This window comes from Dermacentor albipictus, chromosome 6, assembly GCF_038994185.2.
Source record: "Dermacentor albipictus isolate Rhodes 1998 colony chromosome 6, USDA_Dalb.pri_finalv2, whole genome shotgun sequence".
Lineage (NCBI taxonomy): Eukaryota > Metazoa > Arthropoda > Arachnida > Ixodida > Ixodidae > Dermacentor > Dermacentor albipictus.
In genome coordinates this window covers 116,003,946-116,030,246 of record NC_091826.1, presented here as the reverse complement: position 1 = coordinate 116,030,246, position 26,301 = coordinate 116,003,946, and the positions used below count along the sequence as shown (strand labels likewise).

The window sequence follows — 26,301 nt, the reverse complement described above, 5'->3', positions numbered from 1 at the left end:
CTTGAAGCATTTTTCAAACCAGAGAGCGAGAAGCTTCCGTTTTCGGTAAATACGAAAGAATGTTCTCGCATTTATATATTCGTTGAAGACACCACATCGCCCGAATGCGATTAGACCAGTTTGGCAATCTTCCCACATATGCCGAATCCAGAGGGAGCTACCGATGTTTCTGAGAGAGTGCACACCTACATTGACTTTAAGCCAAGGGTCACAGAGGCTTATCTAGTGCCAATAAAGGGCAGGTTGCAAGTAGCGTTCATCAGTACAGATAAACGAAACACTGAATGGCGGCAGATGTAGTAAAACGTCATTAAATCGAGCAGACTAAAGGAATATTTGTCGCCGCCCCGTTTCAAAGCGTATACCAATAATGCTGATAATGATGATGATGATGATGACAATGATGATCATAATCGTCATTTCTCAACATCTAATGAATAGCGATATCACGTTCCTGTCTAGCAGTTGCAAAGCATATACACAACATGTAGAGCAGGTCCTATACACTTCGTACAGCATCATGCCTGAACACACATTACCATCAAGAAATATACAACGGAACCACTTCCAATGCCACGTTCACCATTCGCCAACCAATATCGGCGTTTTATGTCTGAACACCTCTCCCTGTTCAAGGGTGAACGCTGAGCAAGTGGAAAAGTTGCGCCTTCAAGATTCGTCACCACCAAATTTGGATGGCACCGCTGTGAGAGTTGAAGGACAAAAAAAAAGAAATAACTGCGCCTGACTTCGAAGAGGCCGCACCAGCTTTGACTCCGGCGAAGGCTCGCAACTTATTCGGTCGTATCAATAACTTTGCCACTCACAGTATTGCGGTCCTCCTACGAAATCTATACAGCGCGGTCGAAGGTACAGCCAAAGCCGACCAGCCCGCAACCGCCCTCGCAGCGCTATTTCTTCGATGAAACGGTTGCAGGAATCACCCGAAGACTGGGGACAAATGGCGTGCAGTTACTCCATTTTCAGGGACCAACTGCTCTTCTCATGTTGCACTCTCTCTTTTGGAGTTCTCGTGCGCTTCAATTGAGAGCGGTCACTTTTGATAGGGATTACAAAGAATGAGCGTACTCCGCAGAGGATCAACTGACTCTCGAAATGAAGTCAGAATTTGACATGCACTTACTCTGGCATGATGAGTGGCCTGATCTTGCATTATGCCGCTCGACAAAAAAAATATCAATGTAACCGTTACAACGGCACCTATGTCCACCACCCAATCCTGAACCCACGTTGCATAAGATCTTTGAGAAATAAGATTTTGGGAAGCTGCTGTCAGGTTGGCTCTGAAGCTAAACAGAGGTTTGTGTTAATCAATCTTCAATAAGTTTTGTTATAATGATCGTGTGTACAGAGTTTATATAGCCGCTGCCAAACTGGCTCCCAGTGGATCAAGAAGGGGCCTTACCTATAGAGAGCTCTTTGTTACAGACCTTCAGTGGCCGCTACCAGCTGTGCTGCCAGCCCAGGGCAAGCCTTATGTAGACATCTTTGCGAACGCGGCCCTTGAACAGCTGCAATAATATTGGATTCCAGAAGCAGAACTCACCTTACGTATCGGAGAGCTTTGTGAATGCCGATGCTCGATGGCTGCCGTACCAGTTCTACCTACCGCTATGCTGTACCGTTCTCAGTAGGTACGAGTGCTATCATAACGAGCGACGCACCCGACGTCTTCATCACGTGTCTTCGTCGTCCTTCGGGGAAAAGGGAACGCGGTGTACAGCACTTTGTACTCTAATTAGAGCGTGGAGACGCAGATCGGTATAGGCAAAAGATGTGCGCCCGAGTGAGACTGCTCGTATTAATTACGGCGGCATCTCGGCGCCTTCTTGTTTGCATTACGCATGCGAGTGATGTAGCTTGACGCGCTCTCTCTTTCGTAGTTTTTCGTCTCATCTCACGTCACTTTCCCGCTCGCGCTAAACATACGGAGCCGGAGCCTGAAGGACTTCGCCTCGTTGCCAGCCTTCAGCCCTGCGCCCAGGCAGAGAAACTAATTCTCAGCCCCAGTAGCGTCAATACCTGGCATCAGCTCTATGCGCAACATTGCGACAACATTTTCTCGATATTAATATGCACTGGTCTTTTGAGAACGAAGTGCCTTTCGGCGAAGACTCGGTCCCTCTTCGTAACTGACGCTGAAGGCTCGAAGTTTTAACACGAATGCGCGAATGTGTGCGATAGGCGCAAAGGCGGGGGACGGAGGGGGGGGGGGGGGGGTCATCTGGCATCACACACATGGCGCAAAATTTATTCGGTAAAACACACAACCAAGCGCTAGTCGCAGAAATAGATGGCATAAGAGATTTCCCATAACAAGTTCAGGCTCACAGGTACATCCCGTGTAGTAGTAAAATCTGTTAACGTTCGTCTCCCGTCCTCTGGCTCTTCTCCTTTTACGCTTCCGTTCTTCTCCGCTGTAAATATTCTACTCAAACTGCTTATTCAAACTTCCTGCCTTTAGTGCGCACGCTTGCTCGTAGACTGCCGTTCTGGTTACGCGTTGATGAATTGGCGCTAAGAAGACGCAGATATATTACGAAGCTGGGTGAGGCCTCTGCTTGCAACGACGTGCTATTGTGGTGCCATCTGCCGCACCTTTTAAAAACAAAGCTTTTCTTTGCGAGCCTCGCCGGGTTTGCGTGAACGTGGGTGCTACGTGGGTGTTCGCTAGCCAAGGAGGCCAACCAATCACAGCGGAGGATGCTCGCTACATCACTGCCGTTGAGTTCCTGGCACCACCACCAGATGGCGCTCGCCTCCGCGAATCCGCTGCAGCCACGGCGCCATTGCATTAGCTTCTCAACAATGCCGGAATAAAGGCTGCCGTGTCACAATGTGCGGACATTCCATAAACACAAACTCGTGTTTCGAGTCTTCATGCACTCGCAAGATCCAATATATGTAGGTTCCAACTCGTTGGATCTGCTGCAGTTTTTCTGGGTTTTTTTATTTTTTCGTGATTAGCCGCGCGGCATCATCATTATGGTCATCATCATCCTTATTATTACCATCATCATCATCATCATATGCCTATTTTATGTCCACTGCAGGACTACGGCCTCTCCCTGCGATCTACAATTACCGCTGTCCGGCGCCAACCGATTCCACTAGCCCCTCTAAATTTCTAAATTTCTTCGCCCTTGCTAGTACTCTGCAGTCCTCGACTGCGGTTCCCTTCTCTTGGCACCCATTTGGTTCCCCTAATGGGCCACCGGTTATCTAACCTACACATTACAGGACCTGAAGACGCAGATATATAGATACAACATGCCTTAGCGCTCGCCCTGTCTGCTCCTTTCTGTGTCCGTGTTTCACTTCGCGCTAGAAGCCAAAATCAAGGACCTGCCTAGCTTCATATCTTTCTATTATTGTAAATTAGAATGTCGGCGTTCCATGTTTGCTCCCTGATTCAGAACGCTCTATTCCTGTTTCTTAACGTTATGCTAACATTCTTCGTTCCATCGCTCTTTGCGCGATCATTAGCTTGTTTTTGAGTTTCTCAGTTTTTGAATGAGCCTCGTGTATGCCATGCTGCATACACGAGGCTTAAAATAAATGGCGCAAACTGATCCTAACACTGCGCGTAACTTGTTATCACAAGAAACTTCTCGCGTTGATAAACGTCTTGAAGGCACATGTAACAAAAAACAATGCTTCAGAAAACATGCCTTACAAACCAGTGCGAAAGGCGAGTATAACTTGCTATCGTAAGTAAATAAAAAATAAGAATTGCGCGTATAAGACACAGTGATAAACGATAGAGCATGCCGCACTCGGCATATAGTCTATGAACTGCAGAAGGGCAGCGGATTGGGCGAGTTGGTGTTCCATGATAACAATAAAATTCAAACAGCGCTAGACGACAAGACCAGAAAGAGGAGGAGACAAACATGGCGCTGAACTTACAACTGATTTATTTGAAGTAAGAACTCCACTTATACGTACAAAACTGGGCACGCATGCGCCCGGTCATACATCTATGATCAGATACAAACTTCGGACAGCCAACATACGCACGCGATGTACTACCTGCCTTGAAATCTACCTTTTATGCAGCAATGCCATTTCTTTCGCTGACAAGAATAGAGATGTTTTGCTAACGCAACTATTGGATTTTTCTGATGATATGGAATGCTTCAGCGACTTCTCTGGTAGTCTTGTCACTATGAAAAAATAACAATTGTGTATCGCCAAAGAAAGGTACGCATTGACAAATACTGCAATGCTTTGCCAGGCTAGTGTCTTTTTTTCCAATGAATTGGCATGCTCCATTAGTCTAATATTGATGCAAAGGCCTGCCTGGCCTATGTAAGTTTGACCGCAAGATAAAGGAACTTGGTAGACAGCGCCATTCTTGCAACTGATGTACTTATTGACATGATTTGCCTTGCATGCAGCATTCCGTTTAAAGCCTTCCTGCTTCCTCTGAACTGCTGTCCCTAATTTACCCAGCTTCATCTGCGCAGAAAAAATGACCCTCACACCATACTTGGCCCCTACCTTCTTAAAACGATGTGACAACGCGTGCCCATAAGGCATCACAACTTTTTTCCCCGCAACACTTTCTTTTGCGCCTTGAAGCAGTGCACACACCCAAATAAAAACCGCGTGATGAATAATAGGGTTCCGAAGGCGAAGATATATAATAACCCGCACCGAGAGTATCAATTGCTGTGGCTGCTCTTCCTTTTTTTTTTTACACGTCCGCCATCTGGCAGAATAATCGATGCTGTCAAAGCGGAATTTCTCGCTGTGGCTCCCGTGAAAGGTGCGAACGGTGGTGGGTCTGTTCGCCGTCGAAAGACACGTATAAAAGCAAGTAGGCAGGCATAGGAAGCGAACAGATTTATATCGCGAGGCAGAAGCGCAGACGGGAACGTGCGGTGAAAGCCTTTTACAGGAGACGTCGTCAACTCGTTCTGTGCAGGGGGTTTCCCCCCCCCCCCTCCTGTTTCAACTATAACAAGTCCCATCACTTGGATGCCTCCGTTTTTCTAAAGCATCCGTTTTGTAAGGATGTCGGACACGTGCCCACTAAAAAACCAGTTCTTACGGTTTTTTTTTTTGCCTTCGAAATTCTCACGCGTGCAAGCTGTACGAGATCTCTGCGTGGGAGACATAAATGCAACGGGATAAGGCCGGGAGGTCAACAGAAAGAGAAGCTTCCGGTTTGCTAACGTAAACTGGGGGAACGGCAAGAGGAAAACGAAAGTGGGAAAAAAATAGTCGAGAAAGAAAGCAAACACGCGACAAAGGAAATAGGCGGTGAGAAACGCTTGTAAATAAGTACCCATGCCTATCTAACAGACCACTCAAACGTAGAAAGTTCAGTAGTCCCTTCAACGATTTCCCGTAGGAACGTCGTATACGCAAGCATTCCAGGATTCTCTGCTTCGAAAGCAGCCAGTGTTGTCGACACGGGCAAACGTGGTCGCGAGCCGACTCTGGCTGCCGAACATTACTGCTTCGGCAGCCACTGCGAATTCGCCACCGTGAATCTGTGGTCGCGAATACGTGACTGTGAATTTGTGGTTCCGAGTGCGCGGTTGCAGATACATGCATTTTACGTCGACGTGTCGAGCACCAGGAGTCCCGATGGAGCGACTTCGGCGAGGATGTGGTTGCATTCCGAGAGGGACGTATTCAAATTTCTTTATGTTCTATGTTCTAAGTTTTGAACTACTATTCTTTAGTTGGCCCGTTTTCTTTTGTCTGGATGCTTTGTGTGTCTACTTGTACCATGACATGCGTCAGGATAGATCATGGTTTCATTGTCTGTCACTACTGATGAAACTAGTTGTGAAGGATATGGCTTTTACTTGTCTGTTCCCAACTTCGCAGTATGTTACTTATAGATACAGGTCTTTATTGCAGTGTCATGTATGCATAATATTGCGTGTAAATCAAACTGTATGTACTCATATGCTGACCCATACAAACCATCAGTGAGTGAATCCTGTATAAGTCCGACCACTCTGATGTCTGACATTGTGAAAAGATGTAAATCGCCTTTAACTTTTATGCATTTGAATATGCAGTCAGCACGTCGAAAATATGACGACTTTTGTATGTTTTTAAACGAATTTGGGTTTTCTTTCTCAGTTATAATGCTAACTGAGACATGGTATAATGACCATGACACTATACATTTGGACGGATACAGGGCTGTTTATTTGAATAGGAAACCAAAAAGGGGTGGCGGTGTTTGCATGTTTGTAAACTTGTGTATTAGCTGCGACTACCTAGATGATCTGTCATGGTCCACAGCTGATATTGAAATTATTTGTTTAAAATGCGACAAATTTCTGTTTGCTGTGGTGTACAGACCACCTGATGGTAATTTGAGCGAGTTTTTTAAGTATATAGATGCTGTTTTTTCGTATGTTAATGCAAATCAATACACTTTAATATTAGGAGGTGACTTAAACATCGATATGTTGGTTAAATCCACTAAGCAAAGTGAATTATCTGCAATCCTTGATTCTCATTTTTTGTCGAATATAATAACCGCCCCTACACGTATTACTGCAAACAGCGCAACACTTATAGACCTTTTCATTACCAACCTATCACTTGATGCCCTATTTTCTGGTACCATTAATGTGACCCTTAGTGACCATTTGCCCATTTACTTAGTCACTGACACATCTCATTCGGCAGAAGACATCACTGCGAAAATAATATATCAGGACATCAGCACGGTTGCACTGTCTCAGTTCCGAGATGAACTCGTCATGACTGATTGGAACGAGGTTCTTGCATGCTCTTCGGCTGATGCCGCATATGAGCGTTTCATTGAAATTTTTTCCTCTCTCTATAAACGATGCTTCCCTTACAAAGAAATAATGAAGCCAAAACGCGCACGTAAACCTTGGATAACAATAAGTCACTTAAAAATGATACGTACAAAAAACAAGCTGTACCAGGTGTTCTTAAAAAATCGCGATTTAGATGCGCTAAACATGTTTAAAACTTACAGAAACAGTCTTGCCAAAATATTAAGGCAAGCCAAACGTAATTATTACTTTACTATCTTCGACGGCATCATAGACACCAAACAAATGTGGAAAACCCTAAACACAATTATATTTTCACGTAAACAAGCACCCCGCGTCAACGAACTTAAAATTGACAAACATGTATTTAAGGGAAAAGCGTTGGCCAATAAATTTAACGACCACTTTAGTTCTTTATCGGGCAGTACTTACGATAGGAATGCGTTAAGTTATTTACCCACGCCAATAACGCCCTCGATATTCATTTGCCCCACAGAACAATCTGAGGTAACTAATGTTTTTATGAAACTTAAAAAAAGTAAAAGCGAAGACATTGACGGCATAAGAATGGAACCGGTTATTTTTGTCCTCGATTTATTAGTACCTTGTTTGACCCATATATATAATCTTGTTTTAAACACAGGTTTGTTCCCTCAGCGTATGAAAAAAGCCAAGGTCGCGGTACTTTACAAAAGTGGCAACAAAAACGAAATGAGTAATTACAGACCAATATCGGTATTGCCAGTATTTTCAAAGGCTTTGGAAAAAATTATTTTCACTAGACTTTCAAAATTTTTAGACATGCATTCTGTGATTACAGCGGCACAATACGGTTTCAGGTCGGGTGTATCAACAGAGACAGCACTTCTACATCAGAAAGAGGTCATATTAGGCAACATTGAAGCAAGAAAGCTCACACTAGGCGTATTCGTAGATTTTACAAAAGCGTTTGATAGGATTGATCACCAAACATTGTTAGAAAAATTGCCCTATTATGGCATCAGAGGCGTTACACTTGACCTAATAAAGAGCTATCTTAGGGACCGGTACCAGTGTGTGTCAATAAATAGGGAAATATCTATGCCCCAAAAAATCAAACGTGGTGTACCGCAGGGAAGTATATTAGGCCCTCTCTTATTTAACCTTTATATTAATGATATTGTAAACATAGATCGATCAATAACATACATTATCTATGCAGATGACACGAGCTTATTTTTTACAGGAGCAAACCTAGATGAGTTGATTCAAGCAGCTAATGAAACTTTACATAAATTATCCGAATGGTCTTGTCGTAATTCGTTACAAATCAACAGCTCTAAAACCAAGGCCGTTCTTTTCCGCGCGAAAGGAACGGCTTGCAAGTACTCACATAAACTGCTACTAAATAATTTTGAACTTGAACTTTCAGAGACTGTCAAAACATTAGGTATTATCTTTCATCAACATATGCTGTGGGATTCACACATTGAAGAATTATGTATTAAACTAAGAAAAGCTCTAGGTATGCTAAGGAGGTGTCAGACGTTTCTGCCGGTTCCCCAGAAACTTCATATTTTTAATGCGCTTTTTAGTTCCCACCTACGCTACTGCCAGTTGGTATGGGCATCTGGAACCCAAACATTAAAGAATAAGATATATACACTTCAGAAGTGTGCTTTGCGGGCTGTTGCCAATTTAGGCTATAGCGATCATACATCTCATTTATTTATAAAATTTAAGGTTTTAAAATTCAGTGTTGCCTATGAACATCAATTGTTGTTGTCGTTAAGGTCAGAAATTCGTAGAAATAGCCAAAACCTAAGAGGTTTAGCGCAATTACAGCCGAACATATCATTGCGTCCCATCAGAAATTCTGAACACTGGCACATTCCCCGAACACGAACGAACTACGGTCTCCAAATGTTAAAATTCACCATTCCACACATACTCAATACGTTCAAGCTGACAGAAGATCACTTGCGTGTCCTTTCAGGTGGGGAGCTATTCAACATGTTTACATAATCTGCTACAAACCTAGAAAAATTCTGTCTATCTAAAGCCCTCCTTTCTGTTTACAGTATGTCTTACTGTTATGTTACCTTGCAATAATTTACTTGTCGTTGGTTTTTTTTGTGTGTGCATGAATGATTGATGTACTTGTAGGCACCCAAGGGCGCATATAATTATGTATACTTGACAATTATTGTACACGTTTTTACTTATTTTTCTTTGATATGTTAAGACTGTATGAAGTTTGCTGTGCTGTCGTTCTGCTGCTTTGTACGGATGGGAGGTGGGGCTAGTCAAGCTGCATCAGCGCAGCTTTTTTCCCACTTTCCACGCCACAACTGTTCTGTGTAAAACACACTGTACTGTTAGTGGTGAAAATAAACTTCAACTTCAACTTCAAATAACAATAAGGCCTTCCGTGTTGAATAAACGACATTCAGTGGAGGAACATAAACGCAACAATGGAACAATAAGGTCTATCACCCGCTTAGGTGGAGCCGTGGGACTTAAGATGTCACTAACCGATCGGTTACGGCTACCCAATTACACTCACCGCAAATTTGTGTCACAATAATGACAACAGAGCGTAATATTGCTTTCCAAAGTGCGAATGCTAAAATCGGAACGACACAGATAGCATGACATTGCATTACAAAAATCTGTCGATAAGACGGCTTTCCTTCTCCTCTGAAATGGGAACAGTCTTTTATTCCCTCCCACTCATACTGATTCCTTGGTGAGGAGATATGGTAAGTACACAGGAAACAAAATGAAGCCTTGTTTTTGCCGTAGGCCAGTTCTACTGCAGTCCTAAACCATACTTGGGATAGCGAATCGCATTCCTTTTTAACATTATTATTATTATTCTTTCAGTTCACGTAGAGTGGCTTGTGTTCGTCGCACGCAACTTTTATTTCTCTCAACGAAAATTGCTCAGAGTTGCTGAGAGACTTCCGTATAGCGATTACCAATAGCCCCAGTACAGAGGCACACCAATCCACCCTATAAACGCAGACCTCCAAACCTAATTGACTTAAACGATTATCTGCCGCGTTCGACTGTGCACCTTTTCCACATGATGCACTGCTATTAGGTCAAGAAACTAGGTCGGGTTTTTGTATTACACGGCCTGCCAAGATCCATTTACGCATACGAGTGTTCCGTAAAACAGCACATACAATACGAACCTCACAATATTAAAAATGATAGGCGACAGGTTTCATTCCCTTAATAAAAACAAATAAATACTTTATCGATGAATAATCTCACAAAAACAGCCACATATATTTTATTTCTTTAGTAACTCTAAATAAAGTGCATAAAACTATATAATGCTATGTGTACCCAAACGTTACACGAAAGGCAAATTTGTCTATACGGAAAACGGGAACAAAAATTTTCCACACATTGTAAATAACATTTTGCTACACCGGAACAATTTTATTCCAGGTTGCCTTTGGTGTTTGATTCAGCCTTGAAGGCATACGCTAACGAAACGCGCTGATAAAATAATTAAAATTCGCAGAGTTTAGAGACAACGCCTGTTACTGCTTTAAACCTGTCTTTACAACACATCTTTGTTGAATCTGCTGCGACAGCGTGCTTTCACTAATGTGCATAATGGGCATTTCATTGCGCGCTTATTGTCCTGGGAGATTAATTGAGAAATTGGCATGATTATACCACGCGGAAAACACATTATCATCTTAATTGGTTCATTTGTTTACTGGCGCTCGCGCTTATTGTATTTGTCTTGCGGCGTCTTTCCTTACGAGTTGGCCATTTTGTCAATACGGATAAGCAAGTAACCGATAATTACCTGTGCTTTCATGTGGAAGTAAATTCATTTGTTTCAGTGTGCTCGTTTGTCGCTACTCCCTCTTATTGAGCTGCGCTTGTCTCTACGTAATATGATTCCCGTGTCATAAGCTGAACCTAAATGTAGACCGGTGTTGCTATGGTAACAGCTGTCAACAAACCGGGGAACGCAGCATTCCAGACGCGTGCAGTCGGCCACGAAAGTGTCCGGGACACAGGCTCTACCAAAAGTATGAATTTCTGCGGTGTTAACACATGACAAACCTGATTTATTGCATCACTGTGTATGTCGCAATAATTACCACACCATTCACACTTCGAATGCGAGGATATATACCCTGGCTTCGCAAACATAACAAAAATTTTATCTTGAAAATCCTGTGTTCTGTTGACTGTTGCGCCATAATTTAGCTTTTAAAAGAACGCCATAAAAGCTATAGATGCCTACTTTTAATTGAATATGTACTGGATGCACCCACGAATATTTTAAGTAATTTCTCAACAAAACGAAACAGGTTGGCATTCGCTAATGAGTGAATAATTCATTCATTCATTCATTAGTTTTTTAGCTACACCATTGGAGTTTTGGCGTGTAAGCCGAAGGTGGGTGCTGACGCCATCTTGAAAAATATTTCCGCAACAGGCCAATCGTGATATCGCAGAATTTTACCGCGGCTGCTCGATACTGTTGAATTTTTCATAAGAAAATATTGATCACAATGTGCTCAAGCGGAAGCAATCACCGAACCTGGAAAAATAAGACGTTCATTACCAATACAAAAAATGCTGAACGGATAGATGAAAACGCAGTGAGATACTTAACGCAGCAATGTTGCTGTTACTCCACGGGTAATGGTAAACCTTCGCATATGAAGGACTGCTAATGACCCGGATGTAATGCGTTCCATCATTTACAGCGTACTCGGCCTCAGTATCTTCTGGCCGATGTATAAAGTAGTTAGAGCCTAAAATACCTAAAAATATATGACGAAAGGTTATACAAATCTTCCTGTCATTGAGCGACAAGTGAAACACACAATAAAAGAAACTTCTAAATAATACTTCCGTACACGTCAGAGGAGGCATTCTACCAGGGACCAATCAGAAACTCATTTTATACAGATGTGTCTTCCGGATAATTATGCCGTTCGGGACACTCGAGGGATATGCCGACCCTCATTGCCACGAATTATGGCAAGGCAGTGCATCCCGTCTTCAGAAAAAAAATGAAGATTCGTGCCATTCCCGCGGCATGCATTGACGAGCTTCGTCACTTGAGTTAGTCTGTTTTATGCAATTAGGACTTTGCGCGGTGGTACAAAAGTGTGGCTTGCAATATATGGAACTTGCTTGCTACAGGCTTTTTGCGGCGGTTTTCGTTAGGCCACGTATTAACTCATCTTCCGCCTGTAGTTGTGATCTCTCATACTTTTCTCCAGCCAAGTTACACGACGAAACTTCAGCCGATGAAAGAAGGCAACTATGTTTGCAACGTGAAACTTGATTTAGAAACAGACAGGTATTTAATAACCCAACTCTTTCTTTTTCCGTCGAGAAAAATAAAACTGTAGTCGTCTCAGTCAGAGAAGAAAGTGTATTTAGAACGTCTTTTGTTGCTGTAGCCATTGTCATCATTGTTATCGTAGTTGTGTTCTGTCCTCTTCAAGCAACCAACATAACTAGTCCAGCGGCTAAGCCACAGACACGAAGCGACAAATATGTCGCACGTTCACGAACGATTAACATCATAGCCGGCCAATCTCTCTCTCTCTCTCTCTCTCTACATATATATATATATATATATATATATATATATATATATATATATATATATATATAATGAGAAGCCAACAAACACTGACACCAAGTACAACATAGGGGAAATTGCATGTGCTTAATAAATGAAATAAAGTAATGATAAATTAATGGAAATTAAAGTGGATGAAAAAACAACTTGCCGCAGGTGGGAACCGAACCCACAACCTTCGCATGTCGCGTGCGATGCTCTACCAATTGAACTGAGCATGTGTTGGTGGGCTAGTTGGTTAAGCATGATTACAAAAACGGCGCCGAATAAAACAACACACGAAGAAGGGAAACACGAGACAGCACGTAGGCGCACTAACAACTGAGTGTTTTATTTCCCGATATAGCAATATATAGCTGCTGTCAAAAAACAACAAGAACTAAACAGGGCAGTCATCTGCATCGCACAAGGAAGCGAAGATACAGAATAACATTTGAGACAGAATGAGTACAAACTGCTATCCGCCTTCTCTGTTGACATAAAAGATTTGTATTACTCGATACCACAAAATGATTTGATGGAAAGCGTCAATGACTGCATCGATAAATTTGGAGCAATTGCTTTCCAGAATGCCTCTGGCATAGCAGTAGGTTCCTTTTTGGAACTGCTGTCCGTTTACCTGAAGTCCACGCACATAAAATGGAACGACGACGTCTTTCTACAGAAAGAGGGTGTCTGTATAGGTTCGTGCATAGCCCCTGTTTTAAGCGACATCTTTTTAGCTTCAAAAGACAACCTGTTAAAGCAGTGCATATCGGGGACAAATGTTTTGCAGATCTTTAGATTTGTCGATGACTTTTTAGTGTTCGTAGGTTGTGACAGTCCAGGATTGGAGACCCAGTCATCATTAGTATTGACAGAGTTTAAAACAGCCTTCCATCCTCTAACCCTGACCCATGAGCTTCCGAATGATAACTGTTGAAGATTTTTAGATTTAGAGTTAACTTTTTCATCGTGTCATGTGTGCTGGCAGTTCAAGCCAAGGGCTAGCAAACCTCTCCTCTCCTACCATTCAGCTCATTCAATAGTAATAAAGCGAGGCATCATTCAATCATGTTTAACCAACGCACTTAACAAGTCATGCGTGCATCAGCTGCAAAGCAGTTTTCATTGTCAGGTCAGCCGCCTCAATGGGGCAAGTTATCCTCACCATGTGATCGTATCTGTTGCGGAAAAAATGCTCAAACAGCTCAAGCATCCTAGCGCTGTAAACCAGGGTCGAGCAGGCCCTTCTGAAACCAGGATTGCCATTATTCCATATGTTCACGGCATTTCGCACAATCTCAAAAAAGTAGGTACACGATCCGGTGTTCGTGTTATATTTTCCGCTCCGAAACGTCTTGGGTTGATGTGTGCCAAAGTGAACGCAGGAAATCGGGAAAACATTTGCGCAAAAAAAACATGGGCAGAAACATGTCAGATGTGTACAGAAAGTCGTTTATTCGGTCCCCTTGTCGTGCGGTTCAACATATGTAGGCCAAACGGGCAGATGTCTGAATGACAGATTACATGAGCATAGATATAAGGTGGAAAACGAGCTCTCCGGTCATATAAGTGCGCATTGTAAGGCGCACAAGTGCATCCCTGATTTCGATAGAACCAGTGTTCTGTACAGAGCTGACCATCAACTCACTAGGGAGATATTGGAAGCGCTTGAGATTAAAAAGCGCGGTCTAGAATGTATCAGTGAAGCCTCAGTTTCGCTTTCGACAAAGGAACTGGCATATCTTGAGAGTGACTCTTGAAATGTTATTCTGTATCTTCGCTTCCTTGTGCGATGCAGATGACTGCCCTGTTTAGTTCTTGTTGTTTTTTGACAGCAGCTATATATTGCTATGTCGGGAAATAAAACACTCAGTTGTTAGTGCGCCTACGTGCTGTCTCGTGTTTCCCTTCTTCGTGTGTTGTTTTATTCGGCGCCGTTTTTGTAATCATTCTACCAATTGAGCTACCGCGGCGGCGTTTCCCCATCCACTTTCTTGGGTATTTATGTGTACTAGTAGAACCCTGGGAACCCCCTTTCTTCTCGTTTATTTCATAACGAGGGTCTCGAATCCGGCAACATTGATGCCTTCAGGTAGCATATGTGGGTTTATTGACCAGTTGCCTTCACCCGAAAAGATCACGTTCTCGTGACGCCTGCGGCAAAAAAGACGTTCCACGTCCGCCGCCGAGGTCTGTGAGTGGGGGCGCTGGCTAACACTCCCAGGGTTCTACTAGTACACATAAATACCCGAGAAAGAGGATGGGGAAACGCCGCCGCGGTAGCTCAATTGGTAGAGCATCGCACGCGACATGCGAAGGTTGTGGGTTCGGTTCCCACCTGCGGCAAGTTGTTTTTTCATCCACTTTAATTTCCATTAATTTATCATTACTTTATTTCATTTATCAAGCACATGCAATTTCCCCTATGTTTGTTGGCTTCTCATTATATGACTAATAAATATCGGGTCCCTCGGTTAACCCCCTTTCTTCTCGTTTATATATATATATATATATATATATATATATATATATATATATATATATATATATATATATATATAAAGCTCACTGACTTACTGAAATTCGTATGGCTTGTCATTTTCAACAGCGCAGGCATGCCCACCGCTCATCAAAGACGCCAGCGGCGCTACGATCAAGGACATCGCTGGACCGTACGCCGACGGAGAGGCCGTGCGACTGACCTGCGAAATAGAAACGTGTAGGTACAACCTGCAGATGTGCGCGCTTCCTTACTATGAAACCACACATGTCGAATTACACTGATGGAATGTGAAGTAAGGTTTTGGTTGCCTAGAACCTCGCGAAAAAAAGAACATGAATTATATCAGGTTCTAGTTAAATAGAAAGCCTGTTGAACAAACCAAACAGCCAATAGAGAGGCGACAGCCTTTCCACGAAGACTTTTGTTAAGACAGCGAGTAGATTCGTTATTTTACTCCTCCCTGCTGCTATTCCGCGTGCACTGATTACCCCTACAAGTTTTTTTCTGTAGCGTTATTAGTGGGTTTGTGCAGAGAAAATGCGCTAGAAAATAAATTTTAACTCGTTTTGCCTCAGCCCCACAAAATAGAAAGAGAGAAAGAGAGAAAGAAAAGAAAATAGGAATAAACACTTTTTTTAATTAACAGAAGTGGCATAATATCGGATAGCTACCCTGGCCGTTTCACATATACTGGATGTTCTCTATAGTTCTAAGCTTATCGTGAACGAAACCTGCACATACTATACCGCCAAGTGAAGATTAAAGAACAAAGGTTATCTCATATTGAACGCACTTTACAGTGCCGAAAGTAAACACCCCATGAGTAGACATTGGTACACAACCTCACTAATAATTAAGAGCTTTATTAACCATTTCTACGCCCACATTCTCAACTTTTGATTCTTTATTTGCAAGCTGTGCTCTCATGAAGTTCATATACACTGCTGCTGCGTTCCCCACAACGCTGTCGTGGATTTGGCAGGCCTGTGCTTGTTTGTACCTTAACATACAATAATGGATGAGCTATAGTAATAATTACTAGGAAAACTATAGCAATGATCTCCCCAGCACTCTTGCAGAGCCGACTGAATAGCGTGTGGCCTCCTGTCTTAAAATAAGTTGCACATTAAGAGGACATAGACAGTTGGGACAAACTACAGATCTCGGTAAGCATGCAGCAGAACATTGATCTGCGACCTTGAGAACAAGTGCTCGAATTCTTGAAAGCAGTCATGAAGTTCTGGAACCGCAGTACTGTGTGCACGCAAATGTGGACAAAACGGGTAGGGCACGCTTCAATCTTGCACTAAGGAACCGACGCATAACCTTCCCTCGTGCTATCCTGTCCCCTGTATGTTCAACTGACTGACCCATTTCTGGGGCTTAGCATCCCAAGTTGACGCAACGCTCTACGAGAGATGACGTAGTTGAGGGGCTGCGCAATAGTTTTAACCGCCTGGGCTTTGGTAACATGCCCCAAATTTATGTACACGTATCTTCTGCGTTTCGCCGCCATTTAAACGCGCCTGCCGTGGCCGCGTATCAAAGCCACGACTTTGTGCTGACATCGCCTTGGCTACTGAGAGGCCAATGCGGGCTGCATTTTCTTTACACATCTCGACCTTCAAGAAGTCGTTTTCCTCCCGTCTTCAAATGATGAGCGTTGCTTTCGTCCAACGTACACAGCGGAGCCCGATCACGACGTCACGTGATTTTTTTTCAGGCGACCACGACGTCACCCTCACGTGGTACCAGAACGGCACGCAGCTGAGGACGGCCCGCGGAACAGTGGCGACATCCGACGGTGGCTGGAAAAGCCTAATCACCGTGGGTCCCCTGAGTCGCCGCGATCTGCACTCGAACATCACCTGCCTCGCTGTGAGCAACGTCTCGCTACCCGGATCGGCCACGGTGCTTCTCGATCTATACAGTGAGTAACGGGAAATGATGCAACGTCATCAACCAGCCTGACTCCTGAGCGTTGTGTGTGTCACTCCGTTCTATTCTTCCGTTCCCGTTTGTTAGGCGCGTCATACCTGTCATTATGTTTAGCGAACATACACACCTATTTGTTAAGGAGGAGGATGGACTGAGAAAGTTGGAGTTGATTCACGTTGAACATTTAGCTCTGAAACCAAACAAAGAGCGAAGGGAGAGAACGCACCACGAGCGCTTACTATCCGTGAAGGTATATTTCGGAAAGATGGGGACAGAGTGAAAAAAGTGCCCATGTTTCTACACGCGCAGGAAAGTTAACGGAGCATAAAATTACACAACATAAACACCAAGAAAAGTTAAGTCCTTCCAACAGGCCTCGATCACGCATTTGAACGGGTCATAAACGTGTGGTGTGATATATGACCCAAAATGACATGTAGACAAAATGTAAATGTCGAGATGTGTTGGCCAACCCTCTCTATACCACTGCATCTTTCTTTTATATATTTTGAAAAGGGATTACCGCCAGGGAGACAGAGAGAGCGAGAAAATAAATTGCAAGGTGCTTCACCAGAGAGTATCTGCTGCTGGCTATACCCTAAAGTTGGGGGCCTTCCAACAGCCCTCGATCACACATTTGAACGGGACATAAACGTGTGGTGTGATATATTATACAAAATGACATATAAACAAGATGTAAATGTGGAGATGTGTCCCTCTCTAAAGCGCTGCATGAGAAATGGCTTTCTTTTTTTATATTTTGAAAAGGGATTACCGCCAGAGAGAGAGAAAGAGAGAGAGATAAAGATAAATGACAAGTTGTTCGACCAGAGAGTGTCTGCTGCTGGCTAAACCATGTAGTTGGGGGCAAGGAAACGGTATGACAAAAGATGGCAGAAAAGGAAGAGAGAAGGAACAATTTGCGAAAATCTCTGCCAGATTCTGCACCACACAAAGCGCAGCACGGTTACCTGCAATATCGCAAAGAGATCTACAACTGCACACAGTGCTCTCTGCCACAGAGCCCTAGTCGGTCGCACAATCGAATCTCTCTTTTTACGTAAGACGCAACGCCACTAAACCAATCACAGGGAAGTGCGTCTATGCGTCAGCGTCCAGAAAAGTTTATTTCCGAGATTTTACTAATGAAATTATCAAACAGAAAAAATGCCTATTCAGACGACCTTGCCTCTACCTTCTCATGGTTTTAAAGGAGCTGCTGTAATATATATATTTTTAACTTCCATGCTGAGCGTAGAACGACCACTTTGCCCTTCTCACGGACATTCGAGAGAGTGCGAGATACGTACTACACTGTCCCGGGTCTTTGGCAATTGTGAACAGCAACAACAACAAAAAAAAAACGCGTTAGAAGCTGTCGTAAAGTGTCGCCGCTGAAAGACCTCGTCTCTTAAATTCCCCACGCCTTACAGACTTCGACCCGTCGAGCCACCTCGCAAATAGCGCCTTAAATAGATGGAGGCATCCTCGCAACGTCACCCTTTCCTTAGAACATCGCGTGTTCCAGTCACGCTCGCGGTTCACCCTTTGTGGGAGGACGTTGTGGCGAAGCGAGTCCCGATCGATCGGCAACGACGAACCCCGGAAGTGCATCAGTGCTGCTGCGGTTCCCGAATTTTTCTAACGGTCGCCACGCTACCTCGGAGCGTGAGTCGGTTTCCTGTAGCACATATTCGCCTTCTTGCGACTTGGCGTCGGGGACCGCGATTCACACTATGCCCTGCCTCGACGCAGGGAAACGAGCCCAGTACCTTATGCATGTATCCATCAACGAAACACGAATATACATAAAAAGAAAAGACATTTTGAACACGCACCTGGGAGTGGTTTAGCTGCCACATTATACGTCCGGCACCCGTGGTTGGATATTAACAGGCGTGTCCTGCTGCGCAAAGCTTATTCTTCGTGGTTTCTTCGTGCGCGATGCGTGAAACGTCGAGAACAGTCATCCGTGGGGATACGGCGTCGCTGATGGCGTCGGGAAACGCAAATCTTTGACGAGGGTGCTAAGCGTACGTGAGGGAGGTGTTCTGGCACCGGCGGGGCAGTTAGGAAAAGAGCGGCACAGACTTGCCGAGAACATTAATAATTGTTGTTCGCGTCCGTAGCGCTTGCCGTTGCATACGTATGGTCATAAGCGATTCCCGAGTGATCCGAGGCACGGTAATTCTCAGTTATCGTCCGAGCATTTGCTTAAGCGAGCAGTTGCTGACGTCATTGATACCCGTCGGTAGATGCGAACCTAATACAAAGTTTTGCACCCCATCAAGATACTCAGTATCTATGTTTGTGCATACATATAATAATGGGTCTTTGTTGGCTGTACCCGCCGTGGTTCTTCAGTGGCTATGGTGCTGGGCTGCTGACCATGAGGTCGCGGGATCGAATCCCGGCCACGGCGGCCGCATTCCGATGGGGGCGAAATGCGAAAACACCCGTGTACTTAGATTTAGGTGCACGTTAAAGAACCCCAGGTGGTCGAAATTTCCGGAGTCTTCCACTACGGTGTGCCTTATAATCAGAAAGTGGTTTTTGCACGTAAAATCCCATAATTTTTTTGGTTGGCTGCGCACCCCATTTAAACGAAGAGAGCATGGTCCATTGAGACGCAATTTTTCATTGACGTTTGAGCCAGAGAACCAGCCTTTATCAAGAGGGCGTCTCCATAAATACTGATCCTCCTGCTGAAACATCGAATAAATAAACAAATAAATAAATAAACAAAAAAGCATAATTATGATAAAGTTACGTATACAAAAGTTGGGAAACCTCTACTGGAATGAACAAAGAATTTAAGACTACTTGGCGTCTGAATCCCACTATGCCTCTGCCTGTCGTGGGAGCACTGAAGTTAGTCAAAAATACATTTTCGAGTAGAGTCAATAGGCTCTGCAACGAACACCTCGACGACGAAATGACATGCACAATAAAGTTATAATTACGTCCCGGTTCTATTGTGACCTTTACAATGAAGTGACCTGTATAACGAATGGTTTCGTATATCGCCCAAGCACTTCGTTATAGAGACGTTCGACTGTATGTGAAATTTATAAATATATATATATATATCCACGTGGGTGTGGCCCGCTGCATGGTGACGCGCGTTCCGAAGCGCCATAATAAAGTTTTACCATACCATACGCATGAAATAAAAGTAGATTTTAGTAGATTAAAAGTAGAAAATATTTAGCGGAGGAGAAACACCAAGAAGCGCCACCACCCATCACAGCGCGTAAACATTCACGTGCCTCCAGAGCTCTCGCGCGAGACCACGTGCGAGATTTCGTGCGTATCAAAGAGCTTGTTGGCGTCAGGCGGTGATCCAGCCCATCCAAGTACGTAAACGAGCCAAATGAAGTCGATCTATTAAAGTAATGAAGCGATTCAATGCATGTAGAGGTTGCAGTGAGGCTATTTACGCAGCGTTTGTTGCTCCGCTCCGCACTTCCATACGGAACGCAGCCGGTTGCCTGCATATGTGCAAAGATGGCATAGCGCATAGGCCGACTGGACACGTCTGTGCGGTCCAGAACTGAATCACGTGTCGATCTATGGCGTAGCTTCCGTGAAACTGAGGTCTGCGGGAGACCTCGGGAAAGATAATGTCTTCGGTAAAAAGAAAGATAATATTCGGCAGCCTCAAGATCCAGGTTGACACTGCAGTGACAAGATGCAGTGCACGTCCGAATACCAAGCCTGCATACCAGCGCCAGAAGAAATTTCCTATTTATCGGCTATGCAGTCCACCCCCCCCCCCTTCATCTCCCCCTACGACCCCCCCCCCCCCCGCCCCCGTGGTCGCCCCAGTTTTGCACGCAATATTATTTTTTCGAGATGCGCAGTGCCTAAACTGCCTGAGAGATGCGTTTTTTTTTAAATGTTTACATTCCATTATTTCAACACTACTATTTTATAAGACAGGGCTAATTGTAGATTGCAGGAAGTGGCCTGCGTCCTGCAGAAGACTTATATAGGCTGACGATGGCTGTTTGATGTAAACAGAGAGATAGAAAAGGAAAAGCAGAGATTAACTAAACTTTGCACTGTCTTGCCCTACTCTGCAAACCAATTTGCACACCCAAGGGTACTTTACTGTCCACAACTCTCATGCTTGCACCCCTACGGACCTAAAGGTGCAAGTGCCCTAATTATGCGCGTGCTCGGCTCTCAAGTCTGTCGCCTTCAAGTATTGTACAACAGCTCGCGTGGCTTTGTTGATGTGCTGTCAGCGCACGCTGCCGAGATCTCTGCTTCGTCAAAAGGCCAGTCGTCTAGTTTGCCTAAGGAACACTGGATTGACTGACGTTGTTCGTCGAAGCGAGAACAGTGGCAGATCCTCTTCACAATTGCACTGGGTGAGAATGGATGAATGAGCCATTTTAACGCGATGGCTGCACTACTTCTTGACCGCTGCGGTATCGGCTGCGAGACGGAGAAGCGCCTTTCTGATGTACTGCGCAGCAAATAAAAAAAATCGCCTTTACGTTGGTTACCGAGAACGACATCAACTTCTAATTTTAGCACTCCTACCGAAGCGCAAGGTGCATCATGTAGTGTCAGTGCTCGGGACATGCATACGCTGATCGCGTGTGCATTTGTTAAAATATATACTGTGTCGTTATCTGTACTCCGTCTCGCTCACACTGTTTCCTAGTTCTTTCTCTTCACAAATTTAATTTACTTACATGCAGTAGCACGCGACAGATGTAGCGGTGGACATTTCACTTGCTCCATCCGAACTTTTGGAAGGTTTCATGTAGCGTATGGTATATTCTTAGAACGCATAGCTGGAAATAAAGGCAATCACTCAACTAATTTGTCGACAGAAAATAAATGATTTAAAACCCATTAGGCTGAGTTTCTATGAAATATATCTATGGAATTTGCAGAGGCATCATACCTTCTTTTTATAATCCCGCTGTAACGTGCAATAAAATATTTAATAGGTGTTCCCTTTGATAGTGGATCACAGTGCACTTCGTAGTATAGCTAATGACGCTGACGGTGCGGGCAGCTGGTTGGCAATAACATCAATTGCAATCCGTTTTTGTCTCCTCTGCAGTGGCACCAACGGCAGTTACCATCTGGAGCTGGCCCGCGCAGCAGACTAACGCCCCCTCAGGGTGGATCGGCCTCCCCGGCACTGCTACACAGCGCGAGCCGCCGAATAAGACCGCCGCAGCGGATGCGGTCATCGGCATTCCGTTGTCCGCAGACGGCAAGGTGGCAAAAAGTGAGGCTGTGGCGCCTTCCGAACGCTTCCCCGCGAAGCCCAGGAGCTTCGAGTGCGAAACCACTGGTAGCCGACCGGCGGCAAACCTCACGTGGTTTATGGATGGCACGGCGGTGGACCCGGCTTTCAGCCGAAGCGTGACCGAGGGCGACGTGACCACGAGCATGCTTCTGCTGCCGGCGTCGGCCCAGTCCGGCAGGCTGCTCGAGTGCCGCGCCACCAACGCCAACCTGCCCGAGAGCGGAGGCGTGCTCAGCCGCTTCCTCAAAGTGGACATGTCGCGTAAGTGAAAGGTCCAAGAGAAAAGTGTCTTGGAAAACAGTGGCGTGCTTGATATACGTGACAAAGTGCACAAATTAACGTGCTATTAGAGAGAAGGAGCACTTCCGTGAACCCATGTATAGCGGTTTACCAAACCCCGACATGTCGAAGACGTAGGCGACAGCAGTATGGTGGTGATGAAAATGATGATCCACATTGGCATCCCCTGCGATAGTGCTCAAGCTAATACGTATTATGCATCCACCTATAGAAGTATATCACTTTGTCTATTTGTCCATCCCCCTTTCTTTCTTCATTAAAAGCTCTATCTCTGCATTGCAAAGTTATGTATGTTTGTAACGATTCCAGTTTTATCAATCTCTTTTCTCATTTTCTTTTTGTTATTTACCGCCAATACTCTAAACACCTCTTGCTTATCCCGACTGATGAACAGATAATACTTCCATCAGCTTTGAATGGCATCTCTTCGAGAAGGTGGACGTCTCCTAAGGTTCTTGTTTGAAGAATACCCTAACATTTCCCTACAATGTGCTGAGTCGTTTTGGGACTAGAAGCAGCAACACTGAAAGCACCACCTTGTGCCACTTTCTTGATCCATGAGGCATGAGAAACTTGTCTCTATTTTCTTTGCTTCTCCTTTTCTGCATATTTGCTCACAGAAAGGAAAGAAACTTTGTCGGTACAGGATAAAGATTATATTCCATTGATATTCTCTTTTGGGCCTCGTCAGGGATACTATAGGCAACCGTCTACGCCATCACCACGATTGGCTGGCAGGAACCGTGGCTGGTGCACTTAGATAGAGATTCGTGTTGATAGGGTCCTAGGCAGGCGAAAACTTCCGATTGCCGTCTGCCGCATCTGGGACAAAAGCCACTTAATATTATATTCTGTATATTCTGTATTGGAATATTACGTACAGAGAGAGAGAGAGAATAAACAGGAAAGTCAGAAAGTTCACAGGAGAACTCTGTTTCCTACTTTACACTGGAAAACGGGGGAAAGAGAGCACAACTACGATATAGTGACCGTACTGACGAACACTGGATTACTTTTGACGAAGCGGGGTTTTTTGACATGCACCGAAGGCTTGGCACGCGAGCGCCCTTTCCTTCCCGCCTTCATCGAAATGCGACTGGTGCGAGCGGGATCGAATCTGCGAGTTCATGCTCAGCAGTGCATCACCCTATTCGCTGTGCTACGAGGGCGAACCATAATTTCAAATTTATATAATTCCATACTAATTTCGTACTTGCATGGGAGATCGAGAAAACCGGACATCGCCCTCCTTCCTGTTTACACGTTCTCGCGTTTCTTCTTGTTGCATTCTTCTGAAGAAGTGATACAGTAGCAGTTTGCTGTTATCGCTTAGAAATTCAATCAGCGAATAATATTGCACCAGTAAACTTACTACGACTGACCAAACGCAATGTCATGCAGACAAGACGGAGGTCAGCATCCGGCTCGGCGTGGGTCTCAACGCCAGCCGCATCGTCGCAGGCGCGGATGTGTACATGGAGTGCTCGGTGCTTGCTGCCTCCAAGGTCACCGAGGTCACCTGGCATCGTGACGGGAGTGAAATCAAAGGGTTCGCCAGCAGCGAAGGGTCGTCGGACGCTCTGGTCACATCGCGCTACCTGGTCATCCGGGGGGTGACCGTCGACCAGAACGGATGGTACACCTGCACCGCCAACACTGCTGACGGAGAGAGCGTGGAGAGCGCCCCGCTGGAGGTCCGCGTCAGACGTAAGTGCGCAGATGTTTTGAGCCGCAAGGAACGAAGACCTCGCAGCTGGTATTCACTCTTGCGTAATGTGACGTTCGCTGTTGGCCGTTGCCAAGCCCTTTGCCTCATTCATCGCGCCTAACACACCCGTTGTATGGAATTATATTCGGTGACCGAATAATTCGTCACCTTTTACCGACATTTCCAAGCACGCTTCATGCTCACAACATAGAAACTGACAAAGTAGGCAACACGAAAGGAAAGACGTTCTTGTTATGTTGCGTTGATGACACGGTCTTGCTGTTTTTTTATATCAGGTATATAAGCAATTGGACCCTTCCGCTTCGTTGGTCCGAAGAAGTACATTAAAGACGTAATTTGCCTGTGTGAGTGTTAGGTTTCCTTTCTTTTTCTCTTTCGTCTTTGCAATTTAGTTTTCGTCTACTCAGACCTTGCTCGCCAGAATTTACGGTTTAATCAAGTTGTTACACGCCTAATGGCCATGGAAAAAAATTTACTTCTTCAAGTGAAGTACTTTCGCTTTTCTTTCGAGTCGAGTCCTCTTGCATTGTTTGAATGACAAATAAAAACACTTTCTCACATGCGGCACGCACCGCAGCACCGGCCAATGGGAAAAGGCTGCGACCTAAGACAAGTCTTGTGATAATGGGTGTCCAGGTCAATTTTTGTAGAAGAATGCCTGACTCACAGCGGCCTCGCTGCTCCACCTACATGACTACAGTGCGCTGAAGTGATCTATAAAAGCTGAGTGCAACATCTGTACAAGCGCTTCATCTCAAGGAGGGGCCTTTACCGAATGTGCACCTCTGTGGTTCCCCAAGGCCAAAGCACGTCACAGGAACTTTGCGTTCGAACCTTTGTTCCATGCGATTCCACAGCTTTGCTTCGGGACAGAGATGTCAAGTCTGGAAAGACCATGGAAGCTTATGTTGAACATGATGATAAATGCGTAATCTAAATGTCCAAGACACTACTAGATAGCTATATAATTCATTTCGAACGCAGGTGTTTATTGTTCGTGATGTGCAGCTGTAAATGGGCGTGGAGCGTGCCTATAGCAGATGTCTGTGCTTGTATGAAGGTTCTTTCCTCAAAAAAGAAAGAAAGAAAATGAGCGGCAATAACCCAATGCTTGCTTATTTATCGTTCTTGTGTGCTTCTTGTGGTTTAGGTTGCTAAACGAATGTATATCAGCCAGCCAAGTTCAACGTATTTCTAAGCCTAACATCCTTCACTGGCTGTGTCTCGCTGCAGACGCCCCCGGTGCGGCGTACGACGCGAAACGCTCCTTGCGGCGCGGCCCAACGAGCCACTGAACGTGACCTGCGACGTGAGCGCGGATCCCAGCGAAGGGCTGCGCTTCTTCTGGATTGCCGAGGATGACACAGGGAAGAGGCGTCACGTGACGCGGAGAGAGGGCGCCACCGGAGCCGAGGAGGCGGACTTTGAAGAGCGGCCTCCGGAAGTGCAGGACTCGAACCGACTCGAAGTGCTGGTAGATGCGCACCTGTTTCACGCGACGCTCCTCTGCTGGGCGAGGAATAGCGTGGGCACGCAGCGGGAGCCTTGCAGACACCGGTTCCAGTTGAGACGTAAGTTTTTGTTAGATCGAATCGAATCAATCTCTACTCAACATCTTCGATGTTGCCAATTGGGCATCATGTGTCGGGCAAGGAAGTGCAGCCTCCCAGCTGCTAGTTACAGCATGTCCAAAAATAAGTATTTAACCTGATAGACTGGGAAGGATTAGGTGCGAGGCTCAAAGGGCAACACCTCAGCTACCTGAGAGTGGAGGAGGCGGGAGGGAAAGAGAAAAGCAGAAGGCTGGGAGGTTGACCAGAATAACGTCCGGCTGGCTACCCTGCACCGCGTGAATGGGAAAGGGGAAAATAAAGATGACAAGGAGAGAGAGAGGAGGAAAGGGAAGAAGGAAAGTGAGGTGAGTTCGCTGATGGTGTAGGCGCTTTTGTGCTTCATAAGGACGACGGGCTTGTGTGACCATCTGTGAATATTAATGCATTTTTATAAGACTACCTGTGAGTGGAAGATGACATTGTCCTGTTCAGCAACACTCTAAATGTATTGCAACAGATGAATGAGGACGTTAATGGGCAAGTCTATAACAGGCATGAAAAAAAAGCATCTGCACTGCTAAAGTAATGTTAATAGGCTGGT

The 26,301-nt window shown here is 44.9% G+C and overlaps 1 protein-coding gene across 2 annotated transcripts in view; it reads left to right on the top strand.

Moving 5' to 3' along the window:
• Positions 1 to 25,578, top strand: part of LOC135908339 (fibroblast growth factor receptor homolog 2-like) — a 204,854-nt gene extending 179,276 nt beyond the window's left edge. For both annotated transcript variants that reach the window (XM_070541272.1, XM_070541271.1), the window contains exons 3-7: positions 15,011 to 15,121; positions 16,629 to 16,835; positions 21,927 to 22,379; positions 23,820 to 24,125; positions 25,381 to 25,578. In XM_070541272.1, the coding sequence (XP_070397373.1) occupies positions 15,011 to 15,121; positions 16,629 to 16,835; positions 21,927 to 22,379; positions 23,820 to 24,125; positions 25,381 to 25,442 (1,139 nt within the window). In that variant the 3' untranslated portion in view covers positions 25,443 to 25,578. The remainder of the gene's footprint in view (positions 1 to 15,010; positions 15,122 to 16,628; positions 16,836 to 21,926; positions 22,380 to 23,819; positions 24,126 to 25,380) is intronic.
• Positions 25,579 to 26,301: the final 723 nt, after the last annotated feature.